Source organism: Notothenia rossii (assembly GCF_949606895.1).
Source record: "Notothenia rossii genome assembly, chromosome: 7".
Lineage (NCBI taxonomy): Eukaryota > Metazoa > Chordata > Actinopteri > Perciformes > Nototheniidae > Notothenia > Notothenia rossii.
Window position 1 is genome coordinate 7,904,468 of NC_136905.1, and position 26,897 is coordinate 7,931,364.

The following is a 26,897-nucleotide window of genomic DNA, read 5'->3' on the forward strand; positions in this document are numbered from 1 at the left end:
CCCATTTGTGCCAGCAACTGAAATATTGAATTGAGTTTTAATATTCACCATCGGTCAAACCAACCATTTGGCTGACAAGTGGGTTTCTCTAAAGCAATATATTTAGTCTTTATGGGTATGGCACTACTGTTTCCTTTATATTTCATTATATTTAATAAGAATTAGATATCTCACTTGCCCTAAGCCCATATTGAAAATGGCTGTATTACAGAAAGAACAGGGGGCACAATCAAGTATGTGGTGTCTTTGAACTTTTAAAAAGTTGAATATCGCAAGAGATGCACACATATGTGTAAAATAAATCATATTGAAGAGATTTAGTAAACGCAATGTTATTTTTTCTTTTTTTTCCTAAAATCCATACTTTGACTATTGATTAAACATTCATTTTAATCTACAAATGTCAAAGGTTTACTGTTAGATAATTGCACAAGAGATATCCATACTAGATTTAAAGCTTTTACACAATTTACAACACATATTCTGGATGTTTTAGACATCATAGGTCTAGTTTTGGGCACAGATGGGTACATATAAAGAATTGCAGGGTTCTTAACCAGAAAAGACAATAACAAGAGACATATCCTCAACCTTTAACCGTGTTGTTCCCGATCTGATTTATCTTGGGACTTATTTTGTGAACAACATATTGATCCTCTCTGTTGAAGTAGGTTTAAATCGGATCACCGCTAGATGTCGATGTGCTCTCTGATCCACTGATTCAGATGGATGATTGATAGCTGCACTTATCCCGCCCCTTTCACCTTACTGTCCAATCAGCGATTACGTTGCTTTGTTGTCGTACGTGCGCTGACAGCGGAACTGAACAACGAGAGGGGAGCCTGTCTGCCATAAACCAACACAATAAGGTACATTTAAAGACATACAGCCTTATTTGATCATTTTCACAGATGCATATACGTGTGTATTTTATTTTCCTATTATTTAGGTGGATAAATGGTGTGATTTAAACCACTAGAACGGATTAAAATGAACTGAGGCCTAGCGTCAGCGGATAAGTGAAGCCTGGCGGTTGTTTAGCCGTTAGCAGCAGAGCTAGCATGACACACTGAGCTCGATGCAGCTAACACGCATTTTAGACATAACTCTTACTATAAAAACATATTCCTACGTGAAGCAAAATATATGTTTGTTATGTTGAGTACTTCATCTGTCATTTGCATTGATGTCTGGTGACATGCAAGGTGATTTAGCGGTGCAGCTAACGTTAGCGTTTATATAGGGACAATCAGGGAGTTCAAATACTTGTATCACTTCAGAATCAGAATACATGTATTCGTCCTACAGAGGGGACATTTACATTGTTAATATTAATTAAGAAAAATACATCAAATATTCAGAATCAAGTTTATTGCCAGGTACGTTTACACAGGAATTTGCTTTGGTGTATGTTGGTGCAAACGTTAACAATCTAAGAAAATAGGTAATAATTAAAGGTAGAAGTAGAAATTACATAGTTTACAATTCACAAAATACACATCCAGTACCACTTACAATTGTGAAAGTACAGCCAGGTGATAGTATTGAAAGTGGAAGTGTATTGCATAGTTATTTACAGATGTATTACAGTATATAAGTTGAATTGTCTAGCTAAGGGACATTACTTATTCCTTGATCACAACATCAAAGCGACTTAATGACAGTTATTGAAACAGTAACGAGTGGATATCTATCAATGTATTTTGCTAATAACTCAAGTCTCTGTCTATTCTTATTTGAGACTTTTTCCTTTTATCTGCACTCCCTGGGCTGGTAGTTGATGTGGACTGAAAGCAAAAGTAAAATTATATTTCTTTCTGAAATGTTACTCAAATTACATATAACTGTATTACTTAATACGTCAATAACTCAAAACTTTGTGAGACCCAATCTATCCTTAATTATTTTATATAATATGAACTTTTCTCTGCGGAAGTCCTAATAATTGTCTCCTGGTGTGACATTATGTTTAATGATAATATTTAATTCAGAGATTGTCAGACTGAGTAAAAATATATGCTCAACCATCATCAACTTGGTTTGAATATTTCCCTACAGCAATAGTAATCAATTTAAATTTACAATCATGTTATTGCCCTTCTAAATGATCTACACATAGGGACTTTAAATAAAAGTTTGGGTTATTTTCATTATAATAAGTATGAAACCTGATTGAACTAAAAACTATCTTTACATATTAGGGATGGGAACGATTAATCAAATTTTCAAAATTATTCAGGTATCGAATATGAGTTATGAATATTCTTTAATAATATTTTTTTTGGGAGGGGTGCCTAAGTTGATTACATATTATCAAATGGAATAATTCAATGTATACGACAGTGCAACTGCTTAATGTGTTAGGTCTAAAGGTGTGTTTTGCTCCGCTCACCAGTCCCTCACAGCAGGCAGAGCTGCAGGTGCTGATCTCTCTCTCTCGCGTCCGGTTATACTTCACTCGCGTTTATGTCCAAATCCATCAGATCTAGCTAGTTCTAGCTAATGACATGGCTGCTGCCCCTCCCTACACGCAGATCACACAGACTCAAACCTCATCTTATGCCCAAATTCCAGCTGAGAGGGTCTTCTCTACAGCTGTGCTGATTATGAATCGCCTCCACACCCGCCTCTCCCCTGAGTAGACATGCTCATATTCTTAAAGAAGAATGAGTATTGAATAGCTGCATTCTGTGCACAGGCCCTGTTATAGGTTGTTGATCTCTGTTGTAATAGTGTTACGTTACCCTAACCCGTTATGTTGTTCGTGTATGATCCCTCTTTAATTTAAAAACCAAGTTATGTCTTAAAGGTCCCATTTCATGCTTTTCCGGTTATTACCCGTCCCGTTGTGTGTTATGAAGGTTTTTCTGCATGTAAACGGTCTGCAGAGTCACAAACCCTCAAAGTACACCCTGTAGCGAGTAAAACTCTAACACAGAGAAGACCTCCCCAAAACGCCTCGTTGGAGATACGTCACTGTCCATTGATTCTTCCGGGTACCTCATGATGTCATGCGTTACCCGGAACCAAATGGACCAATCCGTGGAGCCGTTACGTTACGTCCGCGGAGCCGTTACGTTAAGCCCCCGCTGATTGGTCCAAATTGACCAATCCACGGACTTCCTCACACACACACTCAGTTCAGGCAGCTCTGCTGATCTCTCCTCCCTGGCTGCAGGCTGATAACAGACAGTTGGGATCGCGGCAAAATTCTCTCTGCAGACCCATTCTCACAGCGTTTATCAACCTTTTTCTTACTCAATATCAAGCCACACTTATTGTTTTTACTTCGGCTGTGACTTTGTGTGTGCTCAGGGTGAGTTTGGCTGTGTTTTGCTGTGTATCGCTAAACAAGGAAACCACACCTCCACGGAGCTCAGCGCGATTCACAACGTCCCAACCAATCAGAGCACACTGTGCTCACAGGGAGGGTGGGGGCTGGAGCTACTGGAGCTACAACGAGTCGTTAAAGGCAGAGAGTGAAATTCAGTGAATACACGTAGTTTACAGAGATGCTGTTTGAAAAACCAAAGTGATTTTGGAAAATTGCACAATATAAATCTATTCTAGTAGACCTCAACAATGGAATTATGATCAGTGGAAATGGCCATGACATGGGACCTTTTAAGCATGAAAGTTGTAGGCCTATAGCTGTCAACTGTTCAAATTGTGATCACCAGTGAAATACATTTGACAAATTCGACTTGGTTTCTATACTTATTTAAACATGGATTTATTCTTATTTTTTTGCAAAGATTTTTCCCACATTTTTTTTTTTTTTATAGGATGTGTACATTTCGGTTAATCAGTTAACCATTTTTTTGGGGTTCGAATATTCAAATATACATTTGCTTTCAAATTCCCATCCCTATTGCATATGCATAGTGATGCTATTACTCTTCTTCTATTCAACACTTTTCTCAGGCATTTGAAAACCAAAATGCCTATTTTCTTTACTTTTCTTTTTGTCACACCGATGGACACCATTACAAAATATGCCAAGTTTTGTACAAAATCTTTATTATTTTATCTCTACTCTGTAAGGTTATATTCTGAACATCAGAACCAACAGTGCTATTTAAAAAAAATGATTGGCTAATAGCCATCATAACATCATGTCACATCATAACATGAACATAAACGGAAATGTGACTAACAATGGATAGCTTGAAACATATTCAAAACAATTCATCCATACAACTCATTAATGTTCATTCATGTAACATTCAGTAGAGATAACTAATTTCATTTTTCAGTAAAATTCATGGAACAATTGATAAAACTCATTAATAAAAACATTCAGTAAAGATAAACACATTCATTGTTATATGTAAAATTCAGTCACACCTGTAGTTTAACTCGAGTGGTGAAACAATGTCCACTAGCTCATAATGTAGCTTTTGGTGCTTGGGACTCGCATCATGTTTCTACATTCTTTCAGATCTCATTGAATAGTAACCAGTCATATTTGGTGAGCTGTGCAGCACGCTGGTTGGGCTCTGGCTCGCAGATGACTCTGGCGATTTGTTCTCTGTGGTAGAAAATGCAGTCTGGCTTATTAGGCCACTTAAATACATTTCTCTTTCCATGCTGAGCCATGCAGTTGATTTCAATGTGGTCAAGAAGTAGCTTGGTGATTTGACCAACAAATAGTTTGTTGTCATAGCTAACTATGACCAACTTTCCCACAGTGTACTCCTCATTCTTCTCCACATCAGTACTGGGACTCTCCTGGATGCTGTCTGGCTGCAGGTGATCAGAATTTGCATTAGAAGAATCGTCCATCCTCATCTTAGTTGGTTTGAAGCATTCACACATCTCTGGGTATTGGCAGAAGCAGCTCAGATCCCAGTAGTAACTCTCTCCTGGACCGAAAGAAAGTATCTGGTGTGTTTTAAGAAGCCCGGGGACTTTTGGAACTGATGGTGGCAACATTTCATTGAAGACATTAATGTCACTTTCCATTTGAATCGGATGTTCTTGACTTCTCTGTTGATCGGAAATTCATACAAGTCCTTCGGATTTTTTAAGTCTTTCCCCCCATGGACATGGTTGTCTCCCATCCGTTTCACAGCTCCACCAACTCCATCGGGTGCACCCTTACACCGTGGGCTCTCTCTGAGTAATTCCAAGTGATTTGCTTGAGCCCCCAGGTATAGGGTACCCTGCTGAGGAGGAAACAGTTTGCCCTATTTCGATACTGTGTGACTGGACCGTTACTTAACACATGGAGCGTGTCAATCTTTTGGACCGAGTTTTGCATCATTTCCTGTATGACAGGTTTGATATGGGCCCACGCAGCCCGTTCATTATGGCTGAGAGAGTCAGAGAATGAGATTGTGGCATACAATTGTGAACCTGTTGATGTGTAAGCCACTTCTGCGTGGACGGATGCCTGTTGTCGATTTCCTCCAAAATGAAATGATTGAATCTCTGTGTTCAATTTACAGGCATCATTTTCAGAGAAGTCAACATGTAGAACTATTTCGTTCTCTCTCAGGTTGTCTTTCAGTTGCCTGAATTTCTGGACCTGGTGAAGCCAGTTGAAATGATGGATGGCAATGGCGTCCAACTCTCTGTTGAATTCCTCAACAAGTTTTGCCACTGTACCATTTCTGTTTTCTTTACCCAGTTTTGATATGTTTTGTTCCCAATCACCACGTCTTCCTTCGTCCAATGTTCCCATCTGGCTCGCTCGTCTGGGTTATAAGCCGCCAGCTTGATTTCGTCATAGCAGCACTTTGTGCATGTTCGATTCATACAATGTACAGTGGGACAAAAAAGTATTTAGTCAGCCACCAATTGTGCAAGTAATTTTCATCCTAAGTATACCTCAACTATGAGAGACAGAATGAGAAAAAAAATCCAGAAAATCTTATTGTCTGATTTTTAAAGAATTTATTTGCAAATTATGGTGGAAAATAAGTATTTGGTCAATAACAAAAGTTCATCTCAATACTTTGTTATATACCCTTTGTTGGCAATGACAGAGGTCAAACTTTTTCTGTAAGTCTTCACAAGGTTTTCACACACTGTTGCTGGTATTTTGGCCCATTCCTCCATGCAGAGCTCCTCTAGAGCAGTGATGTTTTGGGGCTGTCGCTGGGCAACAGTGACTTTCAACACCCTCCAAAGATTTTCTATGGGGTTGAGATCTGGAGACTGGCTAGGCCACTCCAGGACCTTGAAATGCTTCTTACGAAGCCACTCCTTCGTTGCCCGGGCGGTGTGTTTGGGATCATTGTCATGCTGAAAGACCCAGCCACGTTTCATCTTCAATGCCCTTGCTGATGGAAGGAGGTTGTCACTCCAAATCTCACGATACATGGCCCCATTCATTCTTTCCTTTACACGGATCAGTCGTCCTGGTTCCTTTGCAGAACAACAGCCCCAAAGCATGATGTTTCCACCCCCATGTTTCACAGTAGGTGTTCTTTGGATGCAACTCAGCATTCTTTCTCCTCCAAACACGTCTAGTTGAGTTTTTACCAAAAAGTTCTATTTTGGTTTCATCTGACCATATGACATTCTCCCAATCCTCTTCTGGATCATCTAAATGCTCTCTAGTAAACTTCAGAGATTCCAAAACGTGAAAATAAATTCCAAAAATAACTACAATGGCCAATTTTCTTTTATATAAGTAGTTCTAAATTAATTTTCAAATGCATCTATCTAGGCCTTATTTATAACCTACGTCCACTGGTGTGACAGCCATTTGCACTAGTGTGGTGCTGACTTTACGTCAAACTAGTGGACAATGCTGTCACACCAGTGGATATTTTCATTTACATGGTCAGTTTGCGGCCTAGCTGTATGCTAGAGAGCCTTCAATCCAAACTTACAGTGTAAGGTTTACATCATATTTAAATGTAAAATAATATACATTTATTAAAATGTTCATATCAACAATTTAATTAAGTCACACCAAAGGACAGCGTTATTGACCCTAACCCTTGTAACTACAATTCTGCCTGTGGTATACGCTCATTATATCATGGCTAAGAACCAATCAGATTGCTTGATTTGGCTTGTCCGTTTTATAATTCAATATATATCACACTAATTCATAAAGCAAGTTAGACATGTTGATGTTCCGGACCTTTGCATGGGGAGATTTTCTCTAACTGGACCTCGTTGAATTTTAGTTGAATACCCCTGATCTATAACATTACAATGAATTTCAATCAATTTAAAGCCTGAATCAGGGTCAAATTAATGTTGACGTGACTGGTTGCTTAATATCCAACTTTTCAACAAATCTTTCATCTCAGCTGGAACCATATTGCAATGTTTGGCGACCATAAATATAGTAATAATGTGATAGTCTTCAAAGTAGTGTTACAGTCACACTGCAAGGATGTTTCTGATATCTGTTGTGTTTTTGGTGTATTTTTTTGTTCCAGCCACATTTGCACGTTAACATTTTCCAAGCCTTTGACAGAAACCTTCAGTCAGTCAAGAATGTGTATCTTATTGTTACATATCCATTAATTTAGAGCTGAAATGATAAGTAGGTTAATTTTGACAGTGACTTTCACACACCATTTTTCAGGCGCTTCACTTCGCTCCCATTTCTAACTTTGCAATCCTAAAAGTAACAGTGCTTTTACTTTACTGGTAATCTTAATACCAGTGCCTTCATTGATATACAGTTCCACGTTGTCATGTACATAATATTCTCTATCAGCTTGCTTCAATTCTTCATTGAAGCTATTTGGAGTTTACTTCATATATTATGAAATATTCAAACTTAAGACTACATTTTTTTATGTCTGCATCATTACATCCACCAGACATATCCTATATCTGTTGTGCATAATCTTCCTTAGACTTTTAACAGTCTTTTTAGGCCGTATAGCATGAGTTTGTTATGATTGATCCACAGCAGAGTTCACACTGTTTGTGGTTGTTAACCGGTTGAACTTCCCCTCTTGGTTTTATAGAGATAATTTCAGTTAAAACAGAACGATCAGTAAATACTAAGTTCTCTTGCTCTTCATAAAAACGTCCAATATCTGTCTGCAAATCTGTTGAGACACTGCTAAATTCAGCATCAAAAGGATTCACCAAGTTGCATTTCATTAAAATCTCTATTCTCCAGTGGTTTGCAGTTATCTTCAGACCCATTTAAGATCCGTTTTGGTATAAGAGGATAATGGAAAAGATTGATGATCCACTTCTTATTAGAGCTGAGAGTCTGCTGAAGTGAGAGTTGCTTTAGTGAGTTTTTACTGGACAACTAGGGACACTTTCAGCTACTAAATACCATTTCTTTTATCGTTTTGCTTCTAGTAGCAGTGAAACTTATCATTCTGTTATGAACAGTATCAACAGTTCAAATAACAATAAAGCTAAACCCTAGATGGATAGATAGATGGAGAGATAGAGAGATAGATGGTCAGATAGATAGGTACTTTATTGATCCCAGTTTTGTATTTTTTTTGCATTGCAGCAACATAAAAAACAAGGCAATGTACATAGGAAACCGAATGTTTTGCATGGGGTTTGTAGTGCCAGTTGAAACATGCAAAATGTAAGAGAAGGTACAGGAAAAGCCTTTATACAATTTGTTTTTGTTGATATTACGTTGTCGTGGTACACAATTAAACATTGTTGACAATAATTGGCTAAAAGAATTGTGGTAATGGTACAGCAACAACAATGTTGTCATTATCTAAGGTCGTTACCGCATGACAAATAGTTGATCACAATGAGTAGGTATGCGTTCCTGTTTCTCTATGGAATGCTTTGAATTATTTCTTAGTTATTTGCAGTATTGTTTTAGTAGTGTTGTTATTATTTTTCCAATTGTTGTTGGACTGGTACTGTGGTACTGTTTATCTTGAAAGCTGCATTGTGCATATTGAGCAGGGCCACTTTGTTTGTTTTCCAGCAATCTCTCTCTCAGCCAGGTCTGTCCTCCTTTTTAAACTCAATAGAAATACACAGATGGATCCAATCCAGCCTCATTTGACTTTTAAAAATGCATGAAATCAAAAGCAACACTCTTTCACAAATGGTCTAGGTGAATTTGTTTGGCTGCAACACATGCCGGCTCATCTGTTGGGCTCCAGCTCTTTACACCTCACAAGATGTGCATGTGTGCCTCCAGTGTTTCCTCTAGGATGGAGTCATAGCAGCGGTGCTAAGGCACGTGGGCCCGGCATGATGTGAGCACGGAGCGCATGGAATTCTTTTTTGTGTGCGCGTGTGAAGTGCGCCCCGCCAATTTGTTTCTATGTGTCTGCCAGCACAAGAAAGGCTCATGAGGCCTCGTACCAGGGCCGGTTCTAGACAATTTGCTGCCCGAGGCAAGATTTCATATATAAAGAATAAATGAAAAATCTCTACAAAAGACAAATACACTACAAAAACAGAAACTTATTGACATAGGTAATATACGTCAAAAGGGCTTCAAATGTATTCAGTATTGTATGAACATGTTTTAATTGGGGGGTAGACGTCACATCCTCTAGGGGGGTCCGAGGGTATGCCCCCCCGGGAAGATTTATCTTTGAACATTTTAGTAAAATTCTTCAACCTGGTGCACTTTGAGCACACAATTACTAGAGACCTGATCTAGGGGGTACAACTCTAAAACGCCCATATGAAAAAGATCGGTTTACATTTTAATAATCAAATAAGTATGTGAACATAACCAATAACCTACCATAGCAATAACAAATAAATGTAACTTATTTTATTTTTGTTTCATTTATATCTTATTTTACCAGTTAACATTTATTAATTTATGCATATTTTTGTATCTCACCAACTTTAAACGATATTTTTGGTTTATTGTCCCATAGTATACATTGGAATGATTTCAAACCTGTTTTTATTTATCCTAATAATTATAAAATGGAAATATGTGTTTACATAATTTGTGGTCAAAACGTTTGAGACCACTGAGATAACTTAGACTAAAATTAACTATCTAAATACTCAGAGAGTCCTTTAGTTGGTCTACGGTAAGAGCCAGTCAGACTAGACTTAGCTCAGCAGTTGGTCTACGGTAAGAGCAAGTCAGACTAGACTTAGCTCAGCAGTTGGTCTACGGTAAGAGCCAGTCAGACTAGACTTAGCTCAGCAGTTGGTCTACGGCAGCGCCGTACAGATAGAAGAGTTACGACAGCGGAAGTCCAAAAACGGTTATCGTCACGTGGTTCATGCAGACGAGGATCGTTCCCCGGAAGTTCATGGCAGGCAATGTGAATGCATTGATAACAGGAGATAGAACTACGATTTTTGGTAATTATTAGTGAATAAAGGTTTTGATTTGCAATATTTATAAAACAAATTGATATGTGTATGTATTTACATCAATATGTTTTAAAAAATAAAATAGAATTTGCTAATATTAAGTGATAATATTAGGATTAGTGTGAACAACTAGTTTACATGTTAGGCTAACAGTGCCTTGGTTAAAGAGCCTGTTGCTGTTTATAGCTTTGAATTCTTTAAAACCAATATTATCTTCTTAAACTTGTATGGTAGTCAGGAGCATCACTTTCTAATGTTTGATATATTTAGAGGGAGGGGATCTAAAGGAATGCTTCAAAATCCAGATTAGATTAATTTCTACCATTTTCTTAAATTCATGGTAGTTTCAGTAATCCCATGGTAATTGAGGACACAAGTTATCTAAATGACTAATGTCATCTTTATGGCTTTCAGAAAGGACAGGTGACTATCAAAGGACTAGCAGCAGCAGCAGCATGATGATGATGTTAAATGTGTTGTTTTAGGAATATCCATTGCAAATACATGGAATTCAATAAACATTGAATAGCATATCATGCAGTTTGTCTGTGCCTTTTCCTCCGTGTTGTCCTGGTTTGCTGTGCTGCCTCCTAGTCGCCACCATGGTTTGCTGTGCTGCCTGAGGATGCTCAAATCGCTCCGAGAAAGGAGTACGAATGTACGGCTTCCCCACTGACACAGAGCGGAGGAAAAAATGGCTTGCTCAAGTCAGCAGGAGCAATTTCACGACCAACAGCAAAAAAATATGTGAGGATAGGTTATTGTATACAAACACTGCATTTGCACTTTTTCACAAAACGAAAACCACACCATTGGGAAAGCTTAATGTTTTGTTTAATACAAAAAAACAGGGAAAGGCTTGAAAAACACTGAGAGTTGAGACTCAGGGTAGAGGGTGAGGGTCTCAGTGCAGGTATTCAGGCTCCATTGAATCCCCCTCTGGTTCTTGTGCTGAAAGAGGGAGTAACAGACAGGAGAAAGGGTTATACACACCTATATAGCACACCTATTGGATGGGAAATTGCCTTGGGGAGATAAGGTGTGGTCTTTGTTCCCAACTGAAGTTATGGAACTTTATTATTTGTGAGTTTAACAAAGTATGACAAATGGCATGAGTAACAGATGTGATATGAATTTCTATAAAGTTGTCTCACATTCTTGGTCATATTTGATATACAGTATGTAATGAGTATAACATGTCCAGTAAGTATAAAGTGTTTCCTAATACTGTGTATTCAACCACTATGGAATATGTATGTGGGTAGACAAAACTGAGTTGTTCTGTGTGTGAAGTAACCTCAAGTCACTCCGCAGGCACATTTTGATGCAGACCAGTTTGTCAAGACAAAAAAGGGCAAGACTAGGCTGAGAGCAGAGGCTATACCCACCATCTTCGTGCATCGCCCTGTGGTCAAAAAGAGAAGGGCCCCTGCACCACGATTCACCCCGGGACCTGTATCTACAAAGCCCATAGCTCATGATCACAGCTATAGTGTGAAAGGTGACACAGGTATAATAAGTATGAACTCTTAGTAACAAAAGTCATATTTCTTATTTTTAAGTGGTATAATATTTTAAATGTTCAAAAATCTACAGTGCCATGTCTTCTACTTACATTAGTCTCAAAGATTGAGGGAAGAAGGGATGAGGAGACTGAGAGAAAGGAAAGTGAGGGTGAAGAAAGAGAGGACATGGCTAGTGAGGAGAGACAGGGAGGGTGGACACCACCCACTCAGCCAGCAGCCAGTCAGCATACGAGGGAACCAGCAGCCAGTCAGCATACAAGGGAACCAGCAGCCAGTCAGCATACGAGGGAACCAGCAGCCAGTCGGTATACAAGGGAACCAGCAGCCAGTCAGCATACGAGGGAACCAGCAGCCAGTCAGCATACAAGGGAACCAGCAGCCAGTCAGCATACGAGGGAACCAGCAGCCAGTCGGTATACAAGGGAACCAGCAGCCAGTCAGCATACGAGGGAACCAGCAGCCAGTCAGTATACAAGGGAACCAGCAGCCAGTCAGTATACAAGGGAACCAGCAGCCAGTCAGCATACGAGGGAACCAGCAGCCAGTCAGTATACAAGGGAACCAGCAGCCAGTCAGCATACGAGGGAACTAGCAGCCAGTCAGCATACGAGGGAACCAGCAGCCAGTCAGCATACAAGGGAACCAGCAGCCAGTCAGCATACGAGGGAACCAGCAGCCAGTCAGCATACGAGGGAACCAGCAGCCAGTCAGTATACAAGGGAACCAGCAGCCAGTCAGCATACGAGGGAACCAGCAGCCAGTCAGCATACGAGGGAACCAGCAGCCAGTCAGCATACGAGGGAACCAGCAGCCAGTCAGCATACGAGGGAACCAGCAGCCAGTCAGTATACGAGGGAACCAGCAGCCAGTCAGCATACGAGGGAACCAGCAGCCAGTCAGTATACGAGGGAACCAGCAGCCAGTCAGCATACGAGGGAACCAGCAGCCAGTCAGCATACGAGGGAACCAGCAGCCAGTCAGCATACGAGGGAACCAGCAGCCAGTCAAACAGATCTATTAAAAAAATTAAAGAGAAAATTAAAGAGCCAAGAAGGGATCACCAAAAAAGCAAAGTCTGCACTAAGAAAAATCAGGAAGGAAAATGCAGCTCTCAAGAAAACATTGAAAATTAGGGACAACAAATATAAGAAAACGTTTTAAAAAGACCAACCTAAGGCATTAGGCAGACTCACCACAAAGGGGATGAAATGGAGCAATGAGACAATTAAGAAGGCTTTAAAAATTCGCTTTGTGTGCGGACCAACGGGTTACAAAACTCTGCAGGAATTGCAGATTCCCCTTCCAGGATTAAGGACACTGCAAAGAAGGATGCAATGTGTTAAGTTTGAGCCTGGTGTGTAACAGCTAACATCAATGCCCCTCCACCCGTAACATCAATGCCCCTCCACCTGCAAACATCGCTGCCCTCCACCTGCCAGCACCCAGCCAGAGGAGCGCAAACAACACAAACAAGCAAGGTGTCCCGTCATGTACCTGGACATTTGGGTTGGCAAAATGGAGTAAGAGATGGACTTGAAAAACCTTGGTGGCTCTCTACTCATGTTGTTACAGTTTTCTTGGTTGCAGCTCTCAAGTTCTTTTTTTTGCCATTTCCACATCTTTAGAAAATATGAAATAAATGAAGTGAAATCAACCTCTTCTCTGGAGAACAAACTTTGATTTCTCTGTCTTGTGAGTTTGCAGTCTTGCAGTTTTGCTCCTCCACCTGTAACATCACTGCCCCTCCACCTGCCATACAGTAGGTTATTAACAAGATGACTTATATAATACAGTGATAGAATACATGTTTAGTATGCTTACTTATATAAAACAGTAGTATTAAACTTACCTTGTGGTTTCACTCTCACTTAAGTCCCTCTCCCTTTGCCATCAATCCAAAATCAGCTGAGCTACAACTTTATACAGACAGGTAATAATCAACATAATCACAAGGACACAATATGGCTCTGCTAAAAACACTCACTCTTACACGCACCAAAGTTATATTTATCTAATATTTAACTCCCTCCACCCCTGCATACAATCCCTTTTAGAAGCCCCTCTTCTCTAATTCAACAACGTTGGACGAAATGACATTAAGAGAACGGAATTTACAATTAAAAGGCGTGTGTTGCTAACTTGATCCGGTAGCTTTATCTGTTATCTGTAAACGTTCCCTAAATCTACTAATTTAGGGATAATCCACTGACATCCTTTAATACACATGTTAATTTGAATCTTATGTACTGATAATATCCGCAATATAAATCTTTAAACTTCTTCTTACCTTTAAAAGTCCGTCACGAACGGTCTATTATGCTGCAACTCTACAGCTCTGCTAGCCTTGGCGCTAACTTCCGGGGAACGATTGAGAGGCTCCACGATCCGCCATTGCTGTAAAAAAGTGGTCCATTGGAGTGAACGGAGATGACATAACTCAGTCTATACGGCGCTGGTCTACGGTAAGAGCCAGTCAGACTAGACTTAGCTCAGCAGTTGGTCTACGGTAAGAGCCAGTCAGACTAGACTTAGCTCAGCAGTTGGTCTACGGTAAGAGCCAGTCAGACTAGACTTAGCTCAGCAGTTGGTCTACGGTAAGAGCCAGTCAGACTAGACTTAGCTCAGCAGTTGGTCTACGGTAAGAGCCAGTCAGACTAGACTTAGCTCAGCAGTTGGTCTACGGCATTGGTCGCCAACCGGTCGATCGCGATCGACCGGTCGATCGCGAGTGTGGTGCGGGTAGATCGCGGACCGTTAAAAAAAAAGTAACAAAAGAAAGAAAAAGAAAATTAAAATAATAATGTTTGAAAAATACGTTTTTAGATGTAAACCTATCATCAACCACCCCGTTAGCAGGTGCCAATTGATTGACGTATATTTGAGACACCTCAATAATATAATACATTAACCGTGCTTTACGTGAACTTCATCATGACACAAGAGAGGACGGCAGGACTGTAATTTCTCGTGTTCAGTGAACGCAACAGAGGCAACACACCAGACCAATCAGAGAGTTGCATGGAAATACACGTGTGCTTGTGTCATTCAAGCTCGGCTCTGTGTGTGTATGGCGATAGCGCATTTAGTGTGATAGAGAGGGAGAGAGGGAGTGAGGGAGAGAGAGGGACCGGTGCTAGCGGGGACCGTGATGTTAGCATCTGGTTAGCTAGCTGCACCAACGGACATAAGGAGCTGTTTCCACAACAAGCTGGAGGAGTCCTCTCCTGTCAGACTGAGGGGCTCAGGTGAGCTAAAGGACTCTTGAGTGTTTAGAACAGTTTTGTCACAAATTATTCAAAAGATTATTTCCGCGGCACACCTTTATATGATCATTATAGTTATACAAACAATAAGAGAATAAATGAAAAACAGGTATGAAATAGCTTACTATATGGCAGTAAAACAAGAATACAGTTTAATGTGATTTGTAAAATATCCATAAAGAAAAAGAAAATATGTTTACAGTTCTGTCTCATATGGGTGCTGAGAGAGGTATCCATATCTCTTCATGTTGCTCTCAAAGTGCACCAGATTAATGCTTTCAACTTCAATATTTAAAAAAAAATCTTCCCGGGGGAACATCCCCCCGGACCCCCCTTGAGGAGGTGAGGTCCGCCCCCCAATAGCACTTTACCCCTACCTATATGCCGTGAGCTGATTATGGAGCCTTCATTGTAACAGTAATTCAGATGCAATTAGCCTATATAAAAGGCCTCAAATTGTAAGCACTGTCTGGGCCGTCTTTTACACTCAATTCTGCAATAGGTAGATCTCGCCTTTCACCTCGGCCGAGGTCGGTGATCTTGGGCTTAAAAAGGTTGGTGACCACTGGTCTACGGTAAGAGCCAGTCAGATTAGTCTTAGCTCAGCAGTTGGTCTACGGTAAGAGCCAGTCAGACTAGACTTAGCTCAGCAGTTGGTCTACGGTAAGAGCCAGTCAGACTAGACTTAGCTCAGCAGTTGGTCTACGGCAGTGGTTCTCAAAGTGGGGGGCGCGCCCCCCCTGGGGGGCGCAAAGGCATACCAGGGGGGGCGCGAGAGACCAGGAGGAAAAATGGTAAAAATGTAAAAGATAAAAAAATAAAAAATCATAAATTGAAAAATTATTTATTCGAAAATAATATGATGCAGTACTATTACGTCTGGGTCTCTGTGTTTCATTAAAGCTCGGCTCTGTGTGTGTGTGGAACGAGCCATTTTGTGTGCGCGAGCGAGAGAGAGAGAGAGCGCACTGGTACCGGGGATCGTTGTTGTTAGCTTCTGGTGCTAGCGAGCTACGATAACGGACATAAGGAGCTTTTTCAACAACAAAGTAGAGGAGAGTCCTCTCCTGTCAGACTGAGAGACTCAGTGAGCTAAAGCAGGTGTTCCCAACCTTTATTGTGCCAAGGACCGGCAGATACATTAAAAAAAATTCGCGGACCGGTTGTCAATTTTAGCTGATTTTAATATTTACTCACCAGCAGGTGGCAACAGAGGCTAATTGTTTTTAACAGCCTGAAGAAATACTAATATGCATCCAAAACATATTAATAACGTTTAAAACCAGGATACAATTAAAACAAAAAATTAGGACCGCTTTACAAATATTAATATAATATATAATATAATATAGCCTAATATGGCAATATAAGGCTGTTACATTGTATGTAACAAATAATAGAACAATATGCATCCAAAACATATTAACAACGTTTAAAACCAGGATACAATCAAAACAAATTAGGACCACTGTACACATATTGATATAACTGAAATGTCAGGGAGACCCCTAGGCTTGTTTGCCAGCCATAATAACGTCATACCGGGGCGTTCGTTCCGGTGCACTCCGACAGCATTTAGAACTACATCGAGATTAAGATTAAACTAACTTATTTTGGGAACACCCACATACCTATGGAGTTGGCCAGATGTGTGTAATTACTGTTCATGGTAATTTGAAAACAAATGCCGTTGTTGGACACACACAAACACACCGAACATACACACACACACAGCGGAGCTGAGCAGAGCACATACACACACACATCATGTGCCTTTGTGACCGGACATTTCCTTCATACAACGAGTAATAGGGGTAATATTCAGGCCGTTCGGTGTGTGTGTGTGTGAAACGTAGCAGCCTGCAGTGGGGAACACAGTGAAGGCTGTGTGTACACGCTGGTGCTGCACTTCTCAGAGGCTGCCTCCTGATGCTGCAGCCATTTCATGAAGTGAAGGAGGTTTTACAAATAAAAAAAATAGCTCTACACCCCTGGCCGCAATGTCCTTAAAATGAAGTCCGAGTTCGAAATATATCTCAAATAATGTATGCACTGCCACTTCCCCACATAAACATAACAGTCTGCGATTAAACGGTTGTCTCCTGTGTGCTCCACTTCCTATTGGCGCACCGGTAACTTTCTCTGTGCATAAATGAACAATGATAAAATATTTTTAAATATTTCTAATTCTGCAAATATTACGATAAACTCACAGCCATTTCGCGGCCCGGCAGTAACACCTCCACGGCCCGGTACCAGTCCGCGGACCGGGGGTTGGGAACCCCTGAGCTAAAGGACTCTCAGTGTTTAGATAGTTCACTTTAGTCTAAGTTATCTCAGTGGGTCTCAAACGGTTTGTTCACGATTAATGTAAACAATTATTTCTGAGGCACACGTTTATATGATCATTATAGTCATAAAAAAATAAGAGAATAAATGAAAAACAGGTATGAAATACTATATGGCAGTAAAACAAGAATAACGTTTAAAAGGGTGATTTGTAAAATATCCATAAAGAAAAAGTAAATCTGTTTACAGTACTGTTTCATATGGGTGTTGAGAGATGTATCCATAGATCTCTTCATTTTGCTCTCAAAGTGCTCCAGATTGATGCATTTAACTTCAATATTTAAAAATAAACCTTCCCGGGGGAGCTTGCCCCCGGACCCCCCTATGTGAGGTCCACACACCACCTATAAAAATAGCACTTTACCCTATGCCGTGAGCTGATTATCGAGCCTTCATTGTAACTGTCTCACTGTGTATATGCGTGGGGAATGTTGCAGTAGAAAATTCCACTGTAGCGCCCGGTACATTAATGGGAAACCCTAAATGTTTGAGCACCCTCTATGAAACGTCAAGCTACCCCACAGCACCCCCAAAAGAAATTTCTGGCGCCGCCACTGAGCCTGACTATTTGTGTTGGGGGGGCCCGACTTTTTTTTTTCTCCAAAGGGGGGGCCTGACAGAAAAAGTTTGAGAACCACTGGTCTACGGTAAGAGCCAGTCAGACTAGACTTAGCTCAGCAGTTGGTCTACGGTAAGAGCCAGTCAGACTAGACTTAGCTCAGCAGTTGGTCTACGGTAAGAGCCAGTCAGACTACACTTAGCTCAGCAGTTGGTCTACGGCAGTGGTTCTCAAACTTTTTCTGTCATTCCCCACTTTGAACAGGTGGGCCTTTTCAAGCCCCACCTGTTCCTCATCGCTCCAATAAAATGGTAGGCCAATCTTAAAATTGTCAAATGTATCGTTCTATAACAGGGGTCTCCAACCTTTTTTAGGATGAAAGCTACTTTCAAAAAATAAAACAAGTCGTGAGCTACTTTTACTCCTCTTTTTTGTTTTTTTGCAGTGTATATATTTAGCACATTTTAACATTATTATATGCTACCTTTAACCTTTGTGTGCTGTTTGGGTCTGTGAGACCCGTTTTCAGTGTTTACTAAAATAAAATGTATGCAATTTAATTATTTTAACCTGCTTTATTTGGTGGTGGACATCACATCCTCTAGGGGGGTCCGGGGGCATGCACCCCCAGGAAGATTTTTTTTAAATGTTGAAGTTAAATGCAGTTAAATGGTGCACTTTGAGCTAGGGCTGCTCAGTTAATCGTATTTTAATCGCAATTACGATTTTGGCTGGCAACGGTTATGAAAACAACATAATCAAAATAAAACGATTTTATTTTTTTTTAAATAGGTTTTTCAGTTGAATTATACTTAAAGTTCAGGGTAATCAACTGTTAAAAACATACTTTTCAAATTATTATTTTTTATTATGTTTTCAAAGTAAATGGTTAATCGTTTTTAATAATCGTGATATCAATTATTGACCCAAATAATCGAGATTATGATTTTTGCCATAATCGAGCAGCCCTACTTTGAGCACAACATGAATTTATGGATACAGCTCTCAACACTCAGATGAAAGGGAGCTGTATATTTTTCAATAATCCAAACATCTTTAGAATATGATCACAACAAATCATTTAAACGTGTTTATTCTTATCTTATGTTACCTAGTTAGCATTCTTTCTTTTTATTTATGCATACTAATCCCTCCCCTTTTAAACTTTTTACTGTCCTATAGTACACATTGGAATGATTTCTTACTTTATTTTTTACAACTTTATTAAATAGATAAAGGTTTGCTCTCTCTCGCTCTCTCTCTCTCTCTCTCGCTCCACATTGCTTTTCTTCCCGACTGCAACGCTGTTGTGTGTGTCTGTGAGAGCGTTTCACATGTGTGTATGAGAGATTTTTACCAGTGGCGAGCCTCTCTCTGAGGGCCTAAGATATTCTACAAAATAATATTTAAAAATATTAAAACAAATTATATTTTTCTTTATATATATTTTTTAAATATGTTTTTAGTAATATTTATCATTAGTTTTACCAAAAATAACTTGATTAAATTGTATTTAAAATAACATTTCCAAAGAAATAAATCCTTTGAATCTGCCTATTCAGTTTCTGTTTGAATGTGAAGGGTTAAATGAAAGAAGCTCATCTCTGCGAGGTGAAGAGAGGAGCTGTGTGACGTCCAGATATGAATTCAAAGAGGGCCCAGCTATAGTAACTGAACGAGAGAGTAATGTCAAATGACAGTACAATTGACCAATCATATCTTCCCTCTAAATGGGTGGGCTGTATTATCGCGGACTTTATGACAAGTTCGCTGTGAAACGTTTCGTTTTTCCATAGCAACAACTTCCTGTCAACAGCGTAAACTCGCCTTCAAAATAAAAGCATGCCAAATTACACTTAAGACATACAACTGCAACGAAAGTAACAAACACAATGCAATATCCTTTTCAATTTCAAAGAACACAAATTGGGTTATTTACAAGTGTTGTTTTGTGTGGTAGAGGGTCGCTTTCATTGATGCGTTTTGCACCCCAGGCGGGCCGTTGTTTTGATATTCCACCAGTGTGAAATAAAAAAAAAAATGTTTTTTTATTTTGTATTTCACGACCCACCTATCACATCTCTGCGCCACTTTGAAAAACGCTGGTCTACGGTAAGAGCCAGTCAGACTAGTCATAGCTCAGCAGTTGGTCTACGGTAAGAGCAAGTCAGACTAGACTTAGATCAGCAGTTGGTCTACTACGGTTAGGTAAGAGCCAGTCAGACTAGACTTAGCTCAGCAGTTGGTCTACTACGGTAAGAGCAAGTCAGACTAGTCTTAGCTCAGCAGTTGGTCTACGGTAAGAGCCAGTCAGACTAGATTTAGCTCAGCAGTTGGTCTACTACGGTAAGAGCAAGTCAGACTAGTCTTAGCTCAGCAGTTGGTCTACGGTAAGAGCCAGTCCAGGGTGTCCGCGGGGTCGCGAACGAGCCGATTCTTTTGAACGGCTCTTTGGTATGAACGAGGGGAACCGAGTCGTACTTGGTGAGAGCCGTTCTTGTTATCGTTCAATTGTTAGTCCGCACTCACTGCCTGCCAAAATCCACTCGCCTGTTAAAAAGCTTGATTTTGTTCCCCAAACGTATTCTGTGAAGACCCGCCCCTACTCTGATTAGTAGGTTTCAGCAGGAGGAGTGAGATGGGGTGGGTCTTAACGGAATACGCGAGAGAGAGAAGTCATAACAAGTGGTAGGCTACAGGACAGGTAGACGACGTGTTTTTCGGATGGAAAATGAGCCAAACGCGAAAACGCAGCAGCATTTTGATGCACTTCAACCAAAAAAGCGCACCATTTGTAAAGGCAAAATATCCTTTAAAGCAGGGCCAACAAATGATCTCCATCGCCACTTAAAAACACAGTATCTATATTAAGAGTTGCGTGAATTTCATTCAAGGCAAGGCAACTTTATTTACTTAACACATACGGAGGGTAAATTCAAAGTAGTACATTCACGGACATGAATGACATGGATATGGCGCCACCTTGTGTCGTGTTTACAAAGCAGATTATTGACATTAGGTCTGGCAATACAGTCAATCATTATCCTGGTGATTATTTCACAGATAAACCAAGTAACCCCGCCAAAAAAACGGCTCTTTTGAACGGCTCTTTGAAAGGAACGGAGCCATAAGATCCGGCTCCCTTCAAAGAGCCATAAATCCCATCACTAATAACGATGAAATAGCCCGCCTCCCTCTCCCCACGTCTCCTGCTGCTGCTGGGCTGTCAGAAGAGGGGGAGGAAAAGAGAGGCAGTCACCGTTTATTAAATATTCTTATATTATTATACAGAGAACAGAGTCGTTATCAATTTGTTTTAAAGCTCAATAAATAACAAAGAAGACATCTGACCGGCACTTTTCTAATTGTGTACGGAAGATTTAAACTTTAACGGACATGTTGACCGGCGGAACATTTTTTTTACGGAAACTCTGCCGCACGGTCCCCTCGTTCCTTGGAAGAGGCGGAGAGGTGGATGTTTTTCATCTGCTGGTGGACTACCTGAGAGATATACAGCAGGAGAACACGCCGTCCACCGCGGAGAATAAACAGAAGGGCAACCATGGCAACCATGCTTCGGGGTCTTCTTCGCTGCTTTTGGTGTATTTCGGGCGGCAGCAGCGCCACTTACAGGCCTGACATATGTACTACATCGTTTCCAGCATTTCCAGCGGTCTAGTGTGAACGGACACGTTAATGAATCGAATGCGTGTGGACGGAAGCCTTTTTTGCGTTTGCGTATGCGTTTTACCGTATGCGTCCTTGTGGGGCAGGAGTCTAAGCCAAACTATATCCGGTCACAGAGATCTGCTATTTTAAAGTAAAGTCAACACATATAGACCCTAAATATATAGTCTATATTAAGAACGAGAAAAGTCTTAACATATATATCCTTTTTTGTAAACATATGACAAATGTGTGAGAGTGATGACGTCAGAGCATCGTCCTATGTGCCAGGGCTTAGCCCCGGACAGCCCCAGACCAATTTAACCCCTGGGTATTTGTGAGGGAGCTCCTATATGGCATTACCCCGCTGAAGCTCACCAAAGTTTAACATATTTCATAGTTCAAAGTTTTGTCAATTGTTTTGTTTTTTGGTCAAATACTGGTTTCTAATGGTTTCTGAGGAGTTTTACTGGAATGAAAGAGCAAAGAGTCTACAGAAGCAAAAAAGCAGCATACTGCATTAAAGCTGACCTTCACAGAGAGGTTGAAGTTCATGTGGAGAGGAGGCTTCAGTAGTCTGTCTGCACTCTGTTTAGTTTTGCTATCTTACAATCAATATAGTAAAGTGTGTTGCCAATGTAACCGGTTAGAACTCAAAGTTGCGATAAGGTCTTAAAATGTATGGAAAGGGTCTTAAAAAAGGTCTTAAAAGGTATTAAATTTGACTTCAGGATTCCTGCATATACCCTGCAGTCAGACTAGACTTAGCTCAGCAGTTGGTACCCAGACTCGCCTGCATTAATTTTAGGGAATGGCCTCAGGTAATAAAACCATTCTGATGCAACTGCAATACTTATATCATGTATCTGTAAGACTGAACTTCCTCTGTGTCCCAAGATGTGTCCACTGGGATTAAGATATTTTAAAATAGCAACAGGACAGCTCCTCACATTGAAACATTTGACAATTTGGCACTTTTCAGCTTGAAGAAAGGAACACATGAGTAGAAACAGACTGACATCCTCTGTTGTGATTTTGTATTTGCATCATGTTTCACTCTGAAACGTGTGGATTACAGAGGCAGGCCAAAGAACCAAATCACTGAATGGTCCTGTTTCTTTATTCTTCCGGGATTCGCTTTCTTTTGCGAGACATAGGCAGATTCCTGTTACTGCTTAGGCCATTATTCTGGAGAGTGCTTTAGCACCGTGTCTCAATTCAGGGAAATGGTTTTGATGAATATCCATGCCCTGCTTTGCAGTCGTTACAATTGTTGCCTGCATTTTTGCTACCTAGTGCAGCTTCTCCTCTGCTATCTGAGCCGCTCTCCAGGTAATTGAGGGTCAAGTGCTTCAGTGGAGAGCACTTGACTGTTAGACGTATAAAGAAAAAAGGAGTTTTGTTCGCTCAATTGTGTCAAAATGTCTCAAAATGTCCTTTTCAGCTGGCCACAAGTGGCTAGACTGGGTTTTTCGAGAGGATAAAAAGACTTCTACATCGTGTGAAACCCTAGGGTTCATTAATATAGCTTTACCGTTCTTTGGTATTCATAAACGCTTATGAGAGGTGTTCTCTAGTAACCGTTCCTCAGACGACTGAGTGGTTAGAAACATTATTACCTCGACTTTTATCCACACTTTCTACACACCTCTGCTGCTATTATGTGATATTCTTCAGTACTTTGTGTTGCTTGCTCTAGGGCTGCACAAAATGGAACAAAAACTGCAATTGCAATATGTTTTGATATACGAGATGAAATTATCTATCTGAAACATTAACATTGAAAAGCGTTTTTTTTTTTAAGGATGTGTACCAAACAAGGAGATTTTGTTATGTCTGTTTCATTTCTTAGCAGCTCCACAATCCGTCATTCGGATATGTTTCAATAATTTACCTTCACCAGTGATATTGCACTAGTCTATATTACGATTTTCATACATTTGGTTAAAAAGACTGACATCGTGTGGAGACCTAGGGTTCATTAATATAGCTTTGCCATCGTTAGGTATTCATCAACACTTATGACGGGTGTTCTCTAGTAACCATTCCTCAGACGACTGAGTGCTTAGAAAATTATCTTTTCTAACATTATCATTTAAAAAGGTATTTAGCAATCAAGGAGATTTTATTATGTGTGTTTTTAATAGTTTGTCAGCTCCACAATACTTCAATAGGATATTTTTTAGTAATTGACCTTTACCAGTGATATTGCACTGGTCTATATTACGATTCTCATCCATTTGGATTGATTGTACAAACCTGCTAACCTCTCTGTCTCTGTGTCCGCTGGCTTCAGATGGAGGTGGAGCAGCCTCGACTTTTATCCACACTTTCCACACACCTCTGCTGCTATTATGCGTTATTCTTCAGTCCTTTGTGTCACTTGCTCTAGGTCGCATGATATGGGGGAAAATGCGCATTGCGTTTGAAAAATCTTGAATTGTTTGTGAAAGGCTATTTGTTTAAAAGGATGTGTACCAAACAAGGAGATTTTAAAATGCTTAATTCAGATTTGTTGTACATATTTGACCTACTGCACTAATTTATACAGTATTAGGATTTAGATACATTTGGATTGATTGATTGTACAAACCTGCTAACCTCTGTGTCTCTCTGTCTCTCTGCGTCCTCTGTCTTCAGATGGAGGTGGAGCAGCTCCTGTCTCTGTCCGGCCCCGCTCTGGCCCAGGCTGTCAGCTCTCTGCTGGAGACCCCCGGCCTCTACGTCTTCTCTGACATCCTGGAGCTGCCTAATGTCAGAGAGGTAATCATGCTCTCTCTCTCTCTCTCTCTCTCTCTCTCTCTCTCTCTCTCTCTCTCTCTCTCTCGCTCGCTCTCTCACTACATCTTCCTCACCCTTTGTGTCGTCTGAGACCTTTTCAGACCTGGCATGAAATAAAATCCATCTCAATCAAACACAAGAAAGTCAATCTCACAGGTGTTAATGTATCGGCAGAATCTAATCAAACATGTATCAAGAAGGGTCAGTGCAGAATCAATGGAAGTATTTCCTCCTCACATTGAACAACATTAATCATCAATGCATGTGGAAGTGTGTATATTAATGCACGAATGACGTAATCTAGGTCACGACTCACCAATTATCAAATCAATATTTAGAAAATCCTTGGCGTGAAGCAGCTTTCAAACGGTACATTATCAACCTATTATGTATCTTGTATGTGAAAGCCTTCATGAGAATACTTAGTTTCCACCTTAGGAGTGAAACGCTGCTGTTACACAACAGTACGGGTGTTCTGCGTCATTGCTCCATTCTTTAAGGAAAGGATAACGAGAAATCCAGACCAGGGGGGATATTTACTTAACATTGTGCCCCTTTTAATGCAGTGAACGGTGAAATTGCTTTTGTTTTCATTTACTTAAGGACCACAGCAAGGTTTAGTGCAGATAAAATGGAAGACGAGAGGAATGCGTGCGGACGACTTTCCTTCAACACAAAGCTTTACAGCTCAGTTTCCCTCCGAGGTTTTCCTGCCTCAATGTTTCTGTCTGACATTCAATGACCTTTAAAGTTATTTGTTTACTTCAGTTATCTAGTCCTAGCGGTTTTAAAGGTAAATGCATCCCCCATTTAGCTTTCCCAACTCATTCTGTCACTGATCTTGAGTTGAGCTGTTTGTAGCATAATAATAATAATAAATTATATTTATATAGCGCTTCTCCCAAACTTAAAGACGCTTTTCAAAGTCGGGGCGAGGGTAGACAAACAAGGACGGGCAAAAACAAACAAAAACAACAAAACAAAACAAAAGACCATACTAAATGAATAAAATAAATCAAATAAGATAAACAGAAAGGGCAGTCATGAGGAAGTTGATTGAGGGGGGGTGGGGGGGTGGGGCTTATGGATATACAGAGTTCAAAGAGATGAGTCTTGAGGCGGGACTGGAAAAGGGTGAGGGACTCAGACTCACGGAGGTCTTGGGGGAGGGAGTTCCAGAGCTTCGGGGGCTGCCACAGAGAAGGCTCTGTCCCCGAAGCTCCGGAGTTTGGCCATGGGGGGTGGACAGCAAACCGGCTGAGGTGGATCTGAGGGACCGGGGGGGTGTTGGTAGAGGATGAGGAGGTCAGTGAGGTAGGGGGGGGGGGGGGGGGCAGATAAGATGGTGGAGGGCTTTGTAAGTGAGGAACCAGGAGTTTGTAGTGGATGCGGAGAGAAACGGGGAGCCAGTGGAGTTCTTTGAGGACCGGGTTGATGCCATGATTTGGTGTGGGTAATAGTCAAGGCGGGAGGAGATGAAGGCGTGAACGGGTCGCTCAGCTGCAGGGCGGGTGAGAGAGGGACGGAGTTACGGAGGTGGAAAAATTTGATTGTAACAACATGGCGGATGTGGGGCTCGAGGGGGAGGGTGGGGTCAAATATTACTCCAAGTTTGCGTGCCTGGGTTGAGGGGGAACAGCATATCCTGACATACAGTCATCCTTTTTGGGGGAGACTTATAAATGCATACAAAAGTGTCTTAATCCATATAATATCTGTGACTCAACAGCAGAGATTCTGCTCTTTAAACTCAACACATCATAATGCCATATATATTGGACATATACTATATACATAATAATAATAATAATAATAATAATGGATTACATTTTTTATTAGAGCGCTTTTACAGGTGCTCAAAGCGCTTTACAAATACACATTAGACATATTAGACATGTAAGAGTCATTACTGTGGACATTAACCACAGGAGCAAATACGGGTAAAGAGTCTTGCCCAAGGACACAACGGCCTGACGCAGTGGCGGCCGAGGCGGGATTCGAACTGGAGTTCACCAACACCCATTGAGCTGATGACCAACGCTCTAACCACTGCGCCAAAACCACCTTGCATATACTATATACTATAATATACTATATATATGGTAATCTTAACTTCACGTAAATACTCCCCTGGTGTTCACTCTAAGAGCTGCAGCAGAGAATATAAATCAATCTATACGTTACGGTCTAAAGTCTTGCTAAATGGATTTCAGTCAGCCAAAAGGGAACACAATGAAAGTGAGTCCCCTGTTGAATACTGAGCACAGATCTGAGGTCTGATAAGGATCACTGCAGACAGGCGTCAGTGTGAATATAACCCCTCTCAAAACAAGTGTCTGACTCTAAGCACACTTCATGCAGTCCATCTCTTTTACTCTCTCTCTCTCTCTCTCTCTCAGAAGGATGTGCACAGATCAAATGCAGCTGTGTAGTTTTCCATGTGGAGTCTCTTCTCATTACTTCATCTTTTCTTTCTCTCCCCTCATCTTC

General features: G+C 40.6%; 1 protein-coding gene across 2 annotated transcripts in view; it reads left to right on the plus strand.

The window, feature by feature from the left end:
• The first annotated feature begins 722 nt into the window (after positions 1-722).
• Positions 723-26,897, plus strand: part of cops7a (COP9 constitutive photomorphogenic homolog subunit 7A) — a 38,646-nt gene continuing 12,471 nt past the window's right edge. For both annotated transcript variants that reach the window (XM_079693880.1, XM_079693879.1), the window contains exons 1-2: positions 723-869; positions 24,267-24,389. In XM_079693880.1, the coding sequence (XP_079550006.1) occupies positions 24,267-24,389 (123 nt within the window). In that variant the 5' untranslated portion in view covers positions 723-869. The remainder of the gene's footprint in view (positions 870-24,266; positions 24,390-26,897) is intronic.